The 16,703-nt window shown below is 44.2% G+C and overlaps 1 protein-coding gene across 3 annotated transcripts in view; it reads right to left on the bottom strand.

The window, feature by feature from the left end:
* SKAP1 (src kinase associated phosphoprotein 1) overlaps positions 1-16,703 on the bottom strand; it is a 227,853-nt gene that overhangs the window by 135,863 nt on the left and 75,287 nt on the right. Inside the window, exon 1 of one of the 3 annotated variants that reach the window (XM_084615550.1) lies at positions 9,184-9,348. The exons of the other annotated variants lie outside the window; for them this stretch is intronic. Within the exon in view, the coding sequence (XP_084471676.1) occupies positions 9,184-9,289 (106 nt within the window). The 5' untranslated portion in view covers positions 9,290-9,348. Of the gene's footprint in view, positions 1-9,183; positions 9,349-16,703 lie in introns of those variants that run through there. 3 annotated transcript variants of the gene reach the window in all.

The raw sequence follows: 16,703 nt of genomic DNA, 5'->3' as shown, positions 1-16,703 counted from the left end.
TTCACATAAGTTTTTGGATGTTTGTTTCCCATATTTTTGTAAGGAGGAGGAAGGGGGAAGTCCACAGGTGCTCAGTTTAAGGGACATACAAGACACCCACCTCCATAAATGCACAAAATAAAAAGCCAGGGGTGGATTTGCAGTCTTTATTCGCTCGTTGGCGAAGCAGCATTGTCATCCTCTGTAAGTTTACTTAGGAAGAGTGACAGGTAGCAGAGATTAAATAAATAAAAGACTAACCAAGGGACAAGGCTGAAAAAAATGTGTCTACTTCACAGGCTTTACCCATTTCCCCCCAAACAGAACTGGAGATTTCAACGATAAGACGAGCAGGCAGGACGCGGAGAGAACACCTGAAAGATCTACTGACAGCACTTGTGTCTAAGGTTCTCAATGGCTGTTTACACCAAGTGCCATCTGGCTGTATAGATATAACAACAATTATTCCATTGAGGTATGCAGCTCTCTAAATCATATTAATATACAATGATTCCACTAGTCTTATAGGACTTGATGTTTCTGCGTGCTCCCATTTAACCTGGGTAATGCGCTAAAACAAGACTGCCTCATCATTAAGAATTGATTTTTTATTTATGTGAATGTCACTCACAATCCCATGATATCCTTTTGTAATTCAGGGAAACAGGGGCTGCATCCCTGTGTTAATCTGTTTTTATGGCATATCTTTAAAAATTTGCAACATCTTGCTCCATTTGGATATTTATGTCGAGATTTGTGTCCCCGCGCCCAAGCTGCGGTTTTGCTTCAGAGATCTATTTCACGAGGCAATGGTGCAAAATGTCTAATCTACTTCATTAGCTACATTACATCAAATAAGGGTTTTTATTTCTTTAAATTATTTAACCTTGGTAGAGCCCACTGGGACCACAATAAATTACAGCCACACTAATGAAAATCATTAGTTAGGCTATTCAAAAAGACAAACAGGAACAGAATTAAATATATTTTAAAATCAACTTTTTTTCTTTCCAATTTTGAGATTTGATCATTCAGGGCACTCATCCATGGTCTGGGACTACCGTTGACTGTGACTCCAATAGAAACCGTATATTATATTTTTGCAGAATGCACATCCCCCTCCCCCTCCCGCAAATTTCCAGAGTCCCCTTTAAAGCTTTGCTGCTGGCTTCCTAAAGCAAACAGACCCGACTGAACAACATGGTTTCATCACCATCGATAGGGCAGAATTTAGTTCCAACTACCGATATAAATGTCAAACACCCGTGTGCCTTCTTCAAGAACAGAGCATGTGATCCAGCTTCAGCAATCTGAGGAATTACAGTTAAAAAAAAAAAAAAGTAAAGGCCAAATCCTGCTGAATGCAAAACCTCCATGGGAAACAGGATTGGGTCCCGCATAGGACAAAGTGAAGCAGTGTGCGCTGGGGGGGCACGGAGAGTAAAATTAAATACATTTGCGTCGGGTTGTTATTCGAACATTAGTAATAAAAACTGTATGTTTAATTTAGATTCTCCCCCACTAAGTATCTCACAAGGGAGATCTTTAATAAACACCTTCCCCATCCATATCAATACCACTGTACATGTTGCCGCATTAATTCAAGTTACTAGTCTTTGGTCTGGGATTTTTGTTTTTGTTTTTTTTTAAGGCAGAATTTTGAGCCTTGCAATTTAAATAAATAAATAAATAATTCTGCACATTCAAAGCACCCCAGCCTTTGAAAGAGCGTTTGGGAAAGGAACAGGATTTCAGGATGTTTTCCAAGAAACCAGGCCACAAAAGAAACCAAACCTACCCCCCCACCTCCTAGATTTTGCAGGCTGTTATTAAGAAGGGAGTCATGTCCTGAATCGTGTAAATTGTAATGTTGTAACAGCCTGTTAAATAGATCAGATGATTACATTACTATATAACGTTTCTTGACACAAAACCTCACTGCTGTAATGATCAGTGTTTTGTCTCTGCTATTTACAAGGCTGGTATTTGCAAACCTGTTCCAACTTCCTAAACCAACAGAGAGGAGCGCTGTTTTAATTTTTAGAGAGTGTCCTGCAAAACTCTAGCCCTCAACATAGACAGCAATGAGAGATTTTTGGTGCACAAGAAATGCAGAATTATGCCTTATGTCATATTACTGTAATCCATATGGCCTCTTGTATGCATTTAATAGCATCCTTTGGTGGTGGGTGAACATCATATTTCAGTTCTCAACTGTGATCCCCCTTATGCCAGGTCATTCCAGCCACTCAATACCTGTGCTTAAAAAAAAAAAAAAAAAGGAGATAATTGTGACCTGAAATTATTCCACGTAAGAATTTCTCTCAGATAAATACTGCTCCTGGGTCAGCTGAGAAGAACTATGCTGGCGATGGTTATTTTGGCCTTCAGACCTAGGCCTTAGCAATACTGTTACTTGTCCATGTGTCTCATGTTGGGGACTAATTTCAAACAGTTTGCAAAATTATGCCACCAAAAAATATGCAGTATTTGAGTGGTGTTAAGGATCCAATTAAAAAAAAACCACAAAAAACAACCCACCACCCCCACATACCCACCCAACCCATAAAGGGCCAAATTCTACTTTTGTTTTTTCTTCTGGAGCAACTTTAACAATGTAGAACGCTCCACCAGAGCAGAATTCAGCCCACTCTTTCCAGAAGATTCAGGGATGGTTGAAACGTCACCTTCACCTAGGCATTGGTTCACACTTGTACTGTATGTAAGCCCATGTTCCCTACAATGACCCCCATAAAACCTAGACTTAAAATGGTGATTTAAGCATGGCAGCTCAATTTCCTGGCTCTTGTAGATTTTAAATTGGAATCTAATACAAGCCAAATGTATTTTCTGGTTTAATTACTGCACTTCGGTTTGTTTTAAAGGTTGTTTTTTTTTAAAAAACAAAACAAAACCAACAACTATAAAGTACGCTCTGTGCCTGAAGTTAATTTTAATGTCCAGCTGATAATCCATGAAAAACACGCGGTTTGCAATGAAACCGCTGACAGTAACAGTAAAGTGAACATATTGCTATGGGGTGTTTCAACCATTTGCCAGCAACGGCTGTCTTTTTAAATAGAAAGCATCACATGCAGCATGCAAAGAAGTCAGAAGTGTGTACGCACTGGGGGGGAGAACACGTGTGGGGAGGGGGGAGAGAAACCTGCAGATCAATCATTTATAATTAACAAAAATCCGATTGGGGCTTTAAATAGAGATCAATGCGTTGCAGGCCAGGCGGATTGAGAGGATGTATTCACCTTCTCGTAACTCTCCTAGCAAGCTGTCACACCTACAGAATCACCATTTGTTTTGTTAACAAAGCTTCGGGGGGCGCCAGGCTCCCATTGAAATTTCATTAATCTAATGGAGTAAAGTCCCATAGAAAAAAAATCAAATTCTCGTTGGACGAGATGGTACCTGGGAAAGATAACCTCTGTTTGAACTCCCAGGCTCTGATCGCTCTGCTATTAGTCTGAGGAAATAGACAGCAACAAGGATGATTACAGCCACCGGCCTCTACATTTTTTTTTTCCTCCCCGCTCACCGTCCCCCCGCCGCCCCCGCCTGCTCCCCACGGCCGCCCTCTTTCTTAACTAGCAATTTTGAGCACCAGGGCCCTAGTGTCAGCGAAGCACCATGTTTCGTGCAAAGGGGAATTGTTCTCAGCTGACACTGAATAGCCCGCCGAGGATGATCGGCTGCTTACTGTCAGGCGGGGCAATAAGAGCAAGCGTATTGAGGGGAGGGGGACGACGTCTAGATGGGTCCTCACAGGTAGATGCTTATGTGCGCGGGACACCTGAAATCACAGTTACCCAAATCTCCGTAACACGGAGACTCTGTAGATCGAAGAGCAATGTCGGCTCTTCTGACGGTATGTCAGCGCAGCAGCTGGTGGGCGCCATTCCCAGCTGCGGCCGACGTATGTGGGCGAGCTCTGACGGCCGCTTGGGCTAGTCGCCTGAGTCCGATCCCATCTGAGATCTAAGGACGTACTTGAGCGGCAGGCCCGAGCGGCCGTAGCCACGCACGGCTCCTTTGAGGGCATTATTTTGATCAGAGCTAGCATGTGCACGTTTCCCCAGTCCCGCCTCCAGGGTAGAAGTGCCCTAGAATCACAGATGGAGAGATCGAGACAATGAGCCGAATGCAACCTTGGCGGAAGCAGACCCAGCGTGCATTGGCAGCTGACTACATCCAATGAGTGGGAGCGCTATCAACAGTTGCCAATGGTCCTAAAGCCTTCATGTTCTCATTTGTAGCTCTTACCTCACACACACCCACCCACCCACCCCTCTATTGGCTCCAGGCAGTTCGGCTCCCAGGCTACAGCTCTCAAAGTCATTAACATGGAGGGATCCAATGACGTTCAAGGCAGAGATGGGCCCGAGCCACAAAAGTTCGGGTGTGTTCTCATCCACACTTCGATTCAGCCTTAGAGATACAGGCCCAGCAGCCTTGCCAACTCTTGAAGTTTTATTGCAGGTCTTGCTGCATTTGGTGGGTTTTTTCTTAAAGCCTCAACTCCTGGAGTCAGGTGATTGCACGGGGGGGGGCAAAGGCTTAAAAACATGAACCCTAAAGGCTTATAAACCTGAATAAGAATAACACCCCGTATTTTTTTAAATCTCCTAGTTGGAATTGTAATAGTGGGTCAAGATTATCAGAAGCACCCAGCACACAGTTGAAAGCAATGGCCCTTCCTGTGAAGGAAGGTGTTACTTAATGTGAGCAAGGATATCAGAATCCGGCTCTGAACAAGTTACAACCTTACCTTCAACTGACGAATCCCCCCTGCCACGCTCGGAAATCAGTCAGCCCAGCAAAATCTCAGTTTGCCATTTCTTTGGCATGGGTAATACAAAGGCAGCACACTTTGAGTCTGTGGCACGTGGGTCAGTCACTCTTCTTCAGCAGCCAACATAAAGGAATGATTTGGGACGTTTATTTTAAAAATCAGAGCACTCTGGCAAGAAATAGAACTTCAGAGGCATCGGGTGCAGGAATCGAATCCTAGAAAAAAAGTCTTGTCTGGCTGAGTACAAGTTTACCTAGACTGGATTAAAAGCGTTTGCACCATTTCTTTAGACATCACTTTAGACCGCTATTAACAGCCCCACCCTGGCCCAGAAAATGCTCATTTGCTTCCTACTTACAATATACACTGTGCACTCAGCTGCCCTCCATCCGAGGATGCCAAAACACTTTAGAAGCGGTGAATTAAGCCTCAACTCCCTTGCGAGAGAGGGCGATGTTACCATCTCCTTGCAGCAGATGGACAGTCTGAGCCTCCCAGCACAGAGCTGAGAACAGGATCTCCTGACTCCTAGTTCTGTGTTTCAGCCATAAGACCATTCTCGTCCTCTGTATAACTCTACATAGCCTTCCCTTTATTATTATTTGTTGGGTGCTGCTTTACAGGCTTGGAAGGATTCGATTTTTAAAATCGGTAAATGTGGATTTCACCGTACACCCACAAACCAACGGGAAAACATTTCCATCGATAATCAAAATTTACAGAGAGGAAAGGAAGAAAAATGCTGCCCGAGACCTTCTTAGAGGCAAAATCTAGTGGATTTAGACTTCTGAAGCAGGCTGGTTACAAACGGGCCAACAAATGAATAGTAAAAACATGTATGATTTGTTCATTTAAGGAGACCCACTTTGTATATTTCGACATGTGATGTTGAACGGTTTGCATTTTAACAGTTTATAAAGCTTTAAAACTTTTTGCATCTCAGCATCAGTCATTAGCTAAATGCCTGATCCCCATCCCCCAATTTCCCGCAAGGATGAACATTTAAAGTAGACAAAAATCTTAAAAAAAAAAATAAAGCAATACAAACTGAATTCTGTCAATACAATCAACAGGATGAAGTCAGCATTACTGGAAAGGGACTGGTGCCCCTGGTTCTAGTCTGAGCTCTGCCACTGACCAGATGCATGACCTTGGGTAAGTCACCTCCCCTCTCTGTGCTTCTGTTTCACCTCCCAGCCTGGTCTGTAAGTTCTTCGGAGCAGGGACTGTCTCTTGCTAGGTGTTTGTACAGCACCTAGCACAATGGATCCCCTCCCCTGATCTTGATTGGGACCTCAAGGAGGTACTGTAGGTTTCTGCTCCAAGGTGCTCACCATCTTAGACATAATCCAAGATGGGGTGACAAAGAAAGAAGAGTAGAGCAGAGAGACAAGCAAGCAAGCAAGCGACATAAAAGCAGACCATAAAAGAGACCATACAAGCAAGAGACCATAAAAAGATCAGATGTTTATGAGACAAGTGTGTTAGCTTCTCCATCGGTTGGAGGATCAGCCATTCAGGGTTGACCGGACCAAGCTTCGAAGGGGAGACCGGCCACATGGTCTACAGCCTGGGATAGAGAACACAGGAGCAGGCATGGAGCTGCCCGTGGGAGGGGAAGATAAAGGGAACATCAAGGTGAGCAGAGTCAGCCGACCCCCTGGAGATTAAATGCAGCTGGAACAGACCTGTGCAGGGTCTTAAAGCTGAGAAGGAGGAGTATGAAGGGGATAGAGGAGGTGATCAGGGACTCCAGCAGGGGGCAAAGTTTTGGGAGTGCAGGACAGGGCAGTATATGGTAATCTCTTCACGTTGTACTCACCCGGCGTGGCTCAGTATGTTAATATTTTCCCCACATGTGCCCATCACTCCCTAACCCCTCTCCTTTCACAAGGGCCCTATTTATTTCTCTCAGGAGCACGTCGTTGCTTCCCGTGGGCATCGACCTGTAGAATTTGACTTTCTGCCTTCTGTACTATGACACCTTTCACCCACCGCTGTTGGAAAATGCCAGCTGGAAGTGCCTGAAACTTTCTGAGCCAAAAGGATAAGGAGAGCGGGAACAGGAGTGGAAAACAACACAGACTTCAGATTACCCTTGGAAAAACAGCCTTTGCATAAAATAAGACACCTTTCTGGACAGCTGTCTCTTACCATAGGGGAGAGAGATTGTGTGTGTGTGTGTCTCACACACACACACACACACACACACACAGATGAGCCTTCGGGGAATTGTATGAACTTTTGAACCAGAGATGGAGAGACAGAGCATACCCTGTTCCCACTTTAATAAACAATTTTTTTTCTTCAATTAATTAAGGTTTGGAAAGAAAAAAAATTGCAGAAGAGAAGTAATTTAGCATGCGGCACATACTTTACAGATGGATCCTACCTTTGGATGCTTATTAAATCTATGCATGATTGCACTGGATAAAATTAATCGCATTGTTTTTCACTATTCAGAAGGGTTGCAAACAGCAAAGAAAATGATGCAAGGCTCTGATTCCCCCCCACCCCATTCCCCACCTTCAAATAGTAACAATAAGAACAGACACACGAAGAGAAACCTCATTCAAATTATATCCACAAGACGAGAGCAGCAGAGTGGATGTATTTTAACGTCGAGATTTTATATTTCCTATCGGAGTAAAATCAAGACTCACCATATAACCTAAAGCTTACGCTCAAATAAATTTGTTAGTCTCTAAGGTGTCACAAGTCCTCCTTTTCTTTTTGCGTATAACCTACTGGAACACGGACGTTTATTCTCAAAACAAAAAAACCACCCCAAATTTCTGACTCTGGCCTCTGAACTATTCAATTAAAGAGTGAAGGTTTTTGTTCAGAGAAAGAGCCGTATGACTAGCTGGGGCTACACACCAGAGTAAATCTACTGTATCTCAGCTTGCCGAGCATAACCCCAACCCTGTCCTTTGATAATGGAACTTCCTGTTGAAAACAAGACAGGGTATTAAAAGAAATGCCCAGTGCCTACAGTGCCGATGAATATTTGCATCCTGTCAGCTTTAATAAAAGACTGGCAGTTCCAGAAACTCAAGCCTACACCTTTCCCCGACCTCTCCATGCCTCCCACCATTTTGGGAGCGGTAGATGAACTTTAGCCTAGCCCCGAGTGCCCTGAAAATGACCTCACGGTGAACTTGAAAGGGCCACTCTCTTTCTAAAGGAGAGGAGGTAGATGGTTTGCTGAACTCCCTCACCTCCAGGTTCTGTTAAGGCCAGAGCCTCGCAATCTGACTTGACACAACCAGGTTTATGTGATGGGAATCATGCTCCATCAGGGGCTGAATGCCAGAGGCCCCACCCTATTTCACTAAAGAGGCTTGAACTTGGGTCACAAACTAGTCAAAAGATAATAGCTCTCTTCTTGCTCCCGCTCCCACCCACAGCAAGGATACACAAGACGCCAGAGCTTTGAATCCTGAGGCTTCTACATTGACTCGCACATTTTACAAACTGTCTGAAGTCAAAATGAGAGAGAAGAGGGTGGGAAATCACACAAATGCAGCGAGGGAGTTTGCTGGCATGCAGTGGACGAATACTAATGACGTTGCCCAGTTCTGCAACGAAGAGGGCGGAGAGAGAGAGGACACAAAATTACAATACACAAAATACAACATTGCTACATATGAGCAAGAGTAGAGAATCACCCTGCTGGATATCAAACAGGACTGAGCCCTATCAGTATTTAGATCAGAGACCTCCGAAGAAAACAGTCAGATGCTACAGGAAGTGAGACTGGGGATTCGGTATGGGGTGCTCATCCTATTATGTGGGTTCTGAACTAATAGCCCAGCCTGGTGCAAAGGGCTTCTGTGCTCCAGGGGCGTATCGTCCATCAGACTTAATGTACCACTCAAATCGGGACCGCTAGTGGTCACTGGTGATCTCAGGATCAGTTTTACACAGTAAAAATGTGAGTGGTTTAACCCAATTTTGACTGGGGTATTTACATTTTGCCTGCCTAAAATTCCCCCTATGATTTTGACTGGTATCTGCCCGCTCTGCCTCATCCTTTGTGCAGCACTGAAGATGCTCCTGAATGCTGCCTTCGTCAGCGTTGCTACAAAAAAAATAAAAAAGGACAGAAGCAAAGATACACAGAGCAACACTGCAGGTTTTAACGACGTTCTGGATTCCACAGCATACGTCTGGTGTGTAGCAATCTACAGATAGGACATTTCCCCTGTTAGATGGGTATACACAGTGCTACAGACAGTGCAGCCTGTCCCAGTGGCCCGAGCATGGGTCTGAGCACTGGGAACCCTGATGTTCTAATCCATCTCGGACTCCTCTGTGGTGCTGAACAACTCACTTACCCTCTCTCGGACTCAGTTCCCCACCCTCCCATCTGCAAAATGGGGATAATTCTCACTCACCCCCAGGACACATTGCAAGTAGTAATTCATTTTGTGCCGTGTTTAGAAGAGGAGATGTGATATCATTCGGCGTGTGAGCAATAGGAGATAGAAACAGCTGCTGCATTGTTAGACCAAGGAAAAATTACCGCATGGATATCAGCCACTGGTACAGCTGCACCAGTGCAAACCACTCGTGTATGCTATTCTAGGGATGTAAAAGGTTAACCAGTTAACCGATAAGCATCAGTCTTACCGGTAACATATTCAGTTAATGTTTAAATGCCTAATGTGCAGGGTTGGCAGCTGGGACCCTGGGTGCAGGGCCGGCAGCCGGGACCCTCACCTCTAGATCCCACACCTATCTTGTGAACTTGTTAACAGTTAAATGTTTAACCGATACAATTTTAATAGTTTAAAGGGTTACATTTTTTTAAAACGCTATTTATATCCCTATTCTATATAGGATTTTCTACCATGCTCATGACTTCTGTAGTGCATTAGGCTGGCAAAACCTCAAGTCCCGATTTGCACCTGGCTTCAAGCAGGGGTTAGCGGCATTGGTTCAGACCATGTCTTATAGCAGCTTAGTCTGTTTAAATTAGGGGCCTGCACTGATGCACCTACATTAGCGTCTGTTTCTTGGGCGCAAGCTCTTCAGGTCAGGCATTGTCTTTTTGCTACACGTGACCAGCCCCTAAAAGAACAGAGCATTGATCCTTGATCAAAGCTTCGGGGAGCTACTTTCCTCTTCACAGCCACTACAAGAGTATATCAGATAGTAAAGAAACTGCCATACGGACTTCTGGTTTCAAGATGGTAGCTGAGCTCCAGTGGTCTGCAATGCTGTCAAAGCCCTAACAGGCGTGATTGTGTACAGCTTTGCTTTCAGTTTTCCTCTGCCATGTTGTACATATTTGAAGGGTGACAAGATTTCAGCAAGAGAGCACATGTGCGTGCGTTAGTTATTAAACCTTCTATAAAATTTACGGTGTGCTCTCCTGCATATTGGGTTTGTAAGATTTGGTTTATTGATACAAGAAAACTAGAAAGATCAAAAGAATAAAGAGACACGTCATTGTTTTGGGTTTTGGTTTGGTTCCAAGATCCTTCTAAATGCCACTTCAGTATAGACGGTGGTATCCCAGATCTCACAGCTAACCCCCATAAATCCCAAGCCCACAACAGGCACAAGGATGTGGCCACACAGAACTCCTTGCGTGATAAAAGCTGGACCGTAGCTCATTTGCACTGAACTAGTACAAATGCTGTAAACGTTGTTCAGTATTAATCTGAAAGTTACAGCCCTGTAACTATTTGTTAGAAGCAGTTGCTGAAAAACGAGACACACTTGGAAGTCATATTTCATGGCTATGACAAAACAAGGATCTATAGCCCTCCCATTGCTTTGTGATGATGAAATATGACTTACTTTTGGTTAGCTGGCAGGAATGTCTTGGCTATATCTATTAAATACATCCTTGACAAATCCTGTTGTCTGTAAAGTGCCATGCCTATGTATGGTGCTCTAGGAATACAAAGTAATGTCACAAGTAGTTAATATGAGGAAATAATACATTGAACTTATTCAGCACCTTTCGTCCAGGATTCTCAAAGGATTCATACACTTTAAAAACTTCTAAGTATAATTATCCCCATTTTAGAGATGGGGAAAGTTGAGGCACAAGTAGGTTGCGAGTATTCTCTTGGGTCTCATGCATAACCAGGAATAGACCTCAAGCCCCTCAACTCCCACTCTGCTACTCTAACCTCTTGACCACACTTTCTCCATGTTGGGACACATACAATTATTACAGAGACCATTCACTGAATTCAATTCTATTCCCAACCAAGCCAATGTGGCCAGGATTGGCCTCGCTGCTGGGTTCTGAGGATGTACTTGCCACAGAAGCAGGCCTCTTGAAAAGAATGTTATCATGAGCTGATCGTGCTGCCAGGACAACATCATCCCACAAAAGGGCTTTGCTTTTATGGTTACAACAAATAATATTTTCATTGCACTAAATCAGTGGTTTGCAATCTGTGGTCCACAGACCCCTGGGGATTTCCAAAGGGGTCCACATTTCCATTTGAAATTTTTTTCGGGGTCCACAAATGAAAAGAGGTTAAAAACCACTGCACTAGACAGAATGAATTTTTGCAGCTGTTTTTGAAATCTTCAAGCCTTGCAGTGGCCACTCGTGTCTGAGGGTACGTCCTGCCATCTAAAGTGCGACTACATAGACATATCCTCGTTAGCACTGCTAAAACAGCAGCGTACATACGGCAGGCTGTACAAGCACACCTGGGACACGTACTGACCTTACGAGCCTGTGCAGAATTCGCCACCGCTATTTTTAGCCATGTGAGCATGGCTAAAGTCATGGGACAGCAGTATAGATTATACTCTTAGGCCCCCAAATTCAGGAAAGCACTTAAGTACATAGCCATTGTCCTGAGACGTGGGGAGGGGGGAAAACAATTGCCTTTATTTTGTTTTATAATATGAAGTCGACAATATCCCCTATCCGATTTCAGGTCAGATTTGTATCAGCTCAAGTTATCCCAGCCCGATGGCTACAGACCCATGAGGATCTTTTCAGAATTAGGGAACGAATCTGCCACAGAAAATTCCATCCCTTGTGGCAGAACGTAGCAGTGACCTGCCAAAGCCCTTACACACACACACTAAACCCCTGCATAGCATAAAAGACCAAAACGTACGTACAAATGCTAGACTTATTATTTGTATTAAGGTAACACCTCAATGCGTCAACCCAGATCTGGGCCTCATTGGGCTGGGTGTTGAATGTACACAGGGTTAACGGAGCCCCTGCCCTGAAATGCTTACAGGGTAAAGAGACAAGACAGGCCGAAGGGTGCATAGATGCCGACTCCGGGCTGGAGCACCCATAGGGGAAAAGAGTGGGTGCTTAGAATCCACCAGCAGCCCCATGGACCAGCTCCTCCCCCTCCCTCCCAGCATCTCCCACCCACTGTGATAAGCTATCCAGTGGCGTGCAGGAGGCCCGGGTGGGGAGGGGAGAAGCGGGGGGCAGGAAGAGGCGGGACGTGGGCGGAGCAGGGGTGGGGCCTGGGTGGAGCACCCCCCAGGAACTGAGGAAGTCAGCACCTAGGCAAAGGTGGGAAGAGGCTTTCCCAAGGTCACCGGAAGAGCCTGGAATTTATCTTCAGTCTCCCCAGTTCCAGTCCAGTATCCCAGACTGCCTCTGCTCCATAGAATATGCACAGTGAATATATTTCCACCCTTAGGTGTATGTGTAATGGAAATGTATATAGGATCAAATCCCCACTTATCTTTTACTCTGGCAAACTCCTTTGTCTAGGGTAGGATTGCACAGAGTAAGCAAGCAACCCAAAGTACGTGCCTGTATTGCAAATATACTGCATATAGATGACAACATTTGGACCCACCCACCCTAAGAAAATCATTTAAAAGCAAACATTAAAGTTCCTAGCACTTATGGCTCTGAAGAAAACCTGAAGTGAACTTCAAACTGTATCTGCTGGAGTCTGCGGACAGCCTGCAACAGCAGCTTTAAGAGAAGGACGAACTCCATAGGATGCTGAAGTAGGACACGTTGAATGCCTTATTTCAGTATCTCTTTTATTTTGGCAGACCCATGAAGCACATGCATTGCCCTATTAGTGGCTGCAGTGGCAGCTAATGGCTGTCAAGAGTTTGCTGAGGGGAAGAAAGAAAGAAAGAAGCCAATCCTCCTTTCCCAAATTTAAAGTGACATCCCACCCTAGCTCAAAAGGGGGAAGACAAAATACACCCCTGATCCGGGACCAAAGGCCTCGATTGACTTCCAGCGGCCAAAACACACCACGCCTTCCTGAGGTGCCAAAAGTCTCAACCCCTCTCCCCTCAGCTGTCCAATTCACCTGCTTCCCCTGAAAGATGCCATGATGCAATCACATTGTTCATAACAATCTGCAGCACTCAAAGTTTGGGGCAGTGGAAAATAAGTGCATTTTAATATAAAAAAAACCCATGGTCTGCTTAGCGGAGGTGTGTGGGCATGTATAACTATACATGCATCCCCGCTGTGTGCAAGTTGGCGCTGGTATCATACATATCTCACACGTCGATCCGTTATACATAGCTCTTAATTCCCCATTTCTCATCCATGGTGCTCAAAGCACCTTGCAAATGGCGATAGAGGTTCATTACAGCCACATGGGGAAACAGAAACATGAAGAGGGGAAGTGACTTGCTCAAGGTCACCCAGCAAGTCAGTGGCGGAGCCGGAAACTGAAAGTCCCCATCTAGTGGTCCGTCGAACTCTGCAGCTGTCCGCTGGGCACGAAGACCAACTCCTGGCGATGTTTCGTTCTGTGCTCGGACAAGCTATAAGGAGTGTCAGGAGATTTTTGCCAGAGGGCTGGATGGGTGGGGAACCCAAACTTTCTGCATCTTGGCAGTAACGTACAAAGATGAGATGACTGGCCTGCTAGGGGATATGCCAATTTGTTTGGGATTTTTTTGGTTTTGTTTTTAAGGGCCGTGGGGGGGAAGGGAGTGAAAGAGGAGGCATGGACTACACTTTATGGTTGCCATGGATGCAAGGTCAGCCTTCCAGACTTGGCTTTACCAGCAGAGTTCAGACGGGTCAGCGTGTGACCGGCTCAAACCCCGAGGTTAAAAGTTCAAGCAGCGATGCAAAAACCAATATGTCCATGCAGAGTATGCTGTACAATTTATTTCAATTTACATCAAGCCATGCATATAAAATTTAGATAAATTCCATTCAGATCTGATGTTGCCTGACACACAATGTATGCAAACAGATGTCTTTGGAGGCTCGCTCTCAGTTTTAGGGAGGAAAATAAATATATTTTTAAATTTAGTGTGTCTCATGGATTTTCTTTATTGCATTACCAAAAAAACAAAACAAAAAACAAAACTAAAAAACAAAAACAAAACAACAAAACCCCACCCGGACAATTTTAGCTTTAAAGATGTTGGATCCTCTTTTCCAATCTGATTTTTTATTTTATCCTTTGTAATTTCTCCCACTTCCCCAAACCACACTGTGTCATGTTAAGAAAGATAATGAGTATTTACAACTGTAACCCTGGTGTCATTGCTGTTATAGCCTCTATTTATATCCAGTGCCATTTTCTCTGGATTTCCAGTGATTGATCGTTTTGATTTATATTTGGGTCCAGTCCTCCCTCTTTCCTCTCCCTGATACACACCTTCAAACCAAAAACCTTCCTAGAATAGCCACAAGATGGCTCCCTACACCCCTTCTCCTCACCGAACAGCCCATCTACCTTGGCTCCGTACTATGGAACAATAACTGTTCCGGGTCTGACCGCTTCATAAATGCAGTGTATTTCCATTGCGAACTAAATGGACCACAGCATATCCACTGGTGTAATAAACTGCAATGCAATACCGGATGGAAAGAACAGAGACCTCAGCACTTCTTACCTAGGGTGACCAGACAGCACTTGTGAAAAATCGGGATGGAGGTGAGGTGGGGGGTAGTAAGTGCCTATATAAGAAAAAGCCCCAAATATGGGGACTGTCCCTATCAAAAATCAGGACATCTGGTCATGCTCTTCTTGCCACTCGTTCTCTCCAAATCCCATCTCCCTTGACAGGGAAACACACATTCTGTTTCCTGTTTTGACTGAAAGAAATAGCAGAAAAATAAGATAATAGAACATCCAACGGGTGGGACCTGCCATTGCAGAGCACAGGTGTGCAAAGGGGGGGAAAAGCGTTTCCAATGGAAACACGCAGCACAGGTACAGAATCAAGTTGTAAGTCACTCTCTGAATTGCTGACTCACTGGGGCCACAGTCAAAGCCCCCTGAATGCAGAGAAATGACTCCCACTGACTTCAGGCTCCCCGGGATGGGGTCTAGATTTCTAACATTAACCTCAGAGCTACCCACAAACCTTGATCCTGCATCCCTCCTTCCAAACTCAAATGGCATTTCCCCATAGGGAGGATCTGCAAGATTAGGCAGAAAGAATGAAATGGTGGGGGGGAGGGGGGGTTCAGAAACACAAGACAGCTTTTTAGGGGAAAATTAGCCAGATTATTTCTGTAACACATTTAAGAGAAACAGAGTCACAGGTTTAGAGGGGTTCTCGAGTCTTCTACAGTAATCAGAAACTGCAGCACTTTGGACCATTATGGCTATCATTTTTGTTTTTTCCAAAAGGGCATTTGGTTGTAATAAGTACCTATGCGCCTTTGTGTCAAGCAGTACGTCCCAACTTTCTATTCTTAGGATTTAAAAAAAAAAATAGAAACATAAAAGAACAAAAGCTCGAGCAGCAGCTTTTAGTCTGAAAAATGACCACAAAATATTGATCCCAAAGCCTATTTTGATAGATAATGCTCTGCAAAAGCAGCTTGTTTTAAACAGAAGTTTGGGATTTTAAAGTGCCAGCTGCTTGCTTTTAGAGTTTTCAAATTATTGGTGATTTTATCTCTAATCCCACCTCCCCACTGCCCTGTTCCTCCTTCCAAAGAAACCTCACAATTACAAATTCTTCAGCCTCAAAGGGCTTCTCATCAAGTTCCCACTGAAGTCAGAAGACAAGAATTTTACACCTCAAAACATAAATCCAATTCCTTCAGGGAGCAATTTTAAGGTTGCAAATAATGGGCCAACTCCTTTAGTCCATACTCAGCTTTATTAATAATTATTGTCTTTGATGAGAGTTTTGCCTCATGCACTGAAGTCTCTGAGTAATGCCCAAGTAATGACTTAATAAGGGCCTTGGTGGATTAAGGTAAGAATATTAGGTCAAATGCTAATCATCCATCCCGGTACAGAAGCGTATGTTTTGTGCATGTCTGAAGCCTGCTACGTGTTCATATCAGTTCTCTATTCTGGGATCTGGAATTAATGATCCACCCACTTTTCAAATGACTAACATGACGGGGGACAAAACCTATTTCAAAAGCCCTCTAATTCTCGATAACATACAAGCTCCTTATTTTCATCTTCCCTGTCAGTCATGACAAGTCCTCCTGACTGGACAAACACTCGCTCAAATTCTGGCCATTCATTTCTATTCCCGATGATCTGACCGGAGGTTTTCACAATTATACGGGGTTCTGCATCTTCTGCAGAAGGAACAATAAGCTATAAAACAAGGAAGAAAGATTTTAAAGACACTGCATAAAGGTTTAGCTCCTACATTTCGGTCTCCGATTCTGCAAAACAGACATTTCATTCCCGCCCAAGATGTGCGGGTTGCTGGAAACCAAGTTCCAGGAACCAAATTTACTGCATCAAGAAGCTTTTACTGTATTTGTAGTGACTGTTTCTTTTATATCAGTTCCAGACTCCAGCTAGCAGAATCCCTTGAAGAACAGATGTCCTGGGGAAGTGCAACTATTCATTCTAACAACAGTTTGGGGGGTCAGTCCCATAAGAGTGCCAGGCCAAAAGGGCTACGGCTGGCGTGAGAAATCTACTTTTATGATGAGCTGAACAGTCAAATAAAATGGAGCATTGCTGGGAGTGAAAAGACACTGATTTGC

This window comes from Lepidochelys olivacea, assembly GCF_965140295.1.
Source record: "Lepidochelys olivacea isolate rLepOli2 genome assembly, chromosome: 27".
Lineage (NCBI taxonomy): Eukaryota > Metazoa > Chordata > Testudines > Cheloniidae > Lepidochelys > Lepidochelys olivacea.
This window is presented reverse-complemented; position numbering and strand designations above follow the sequence as displayed.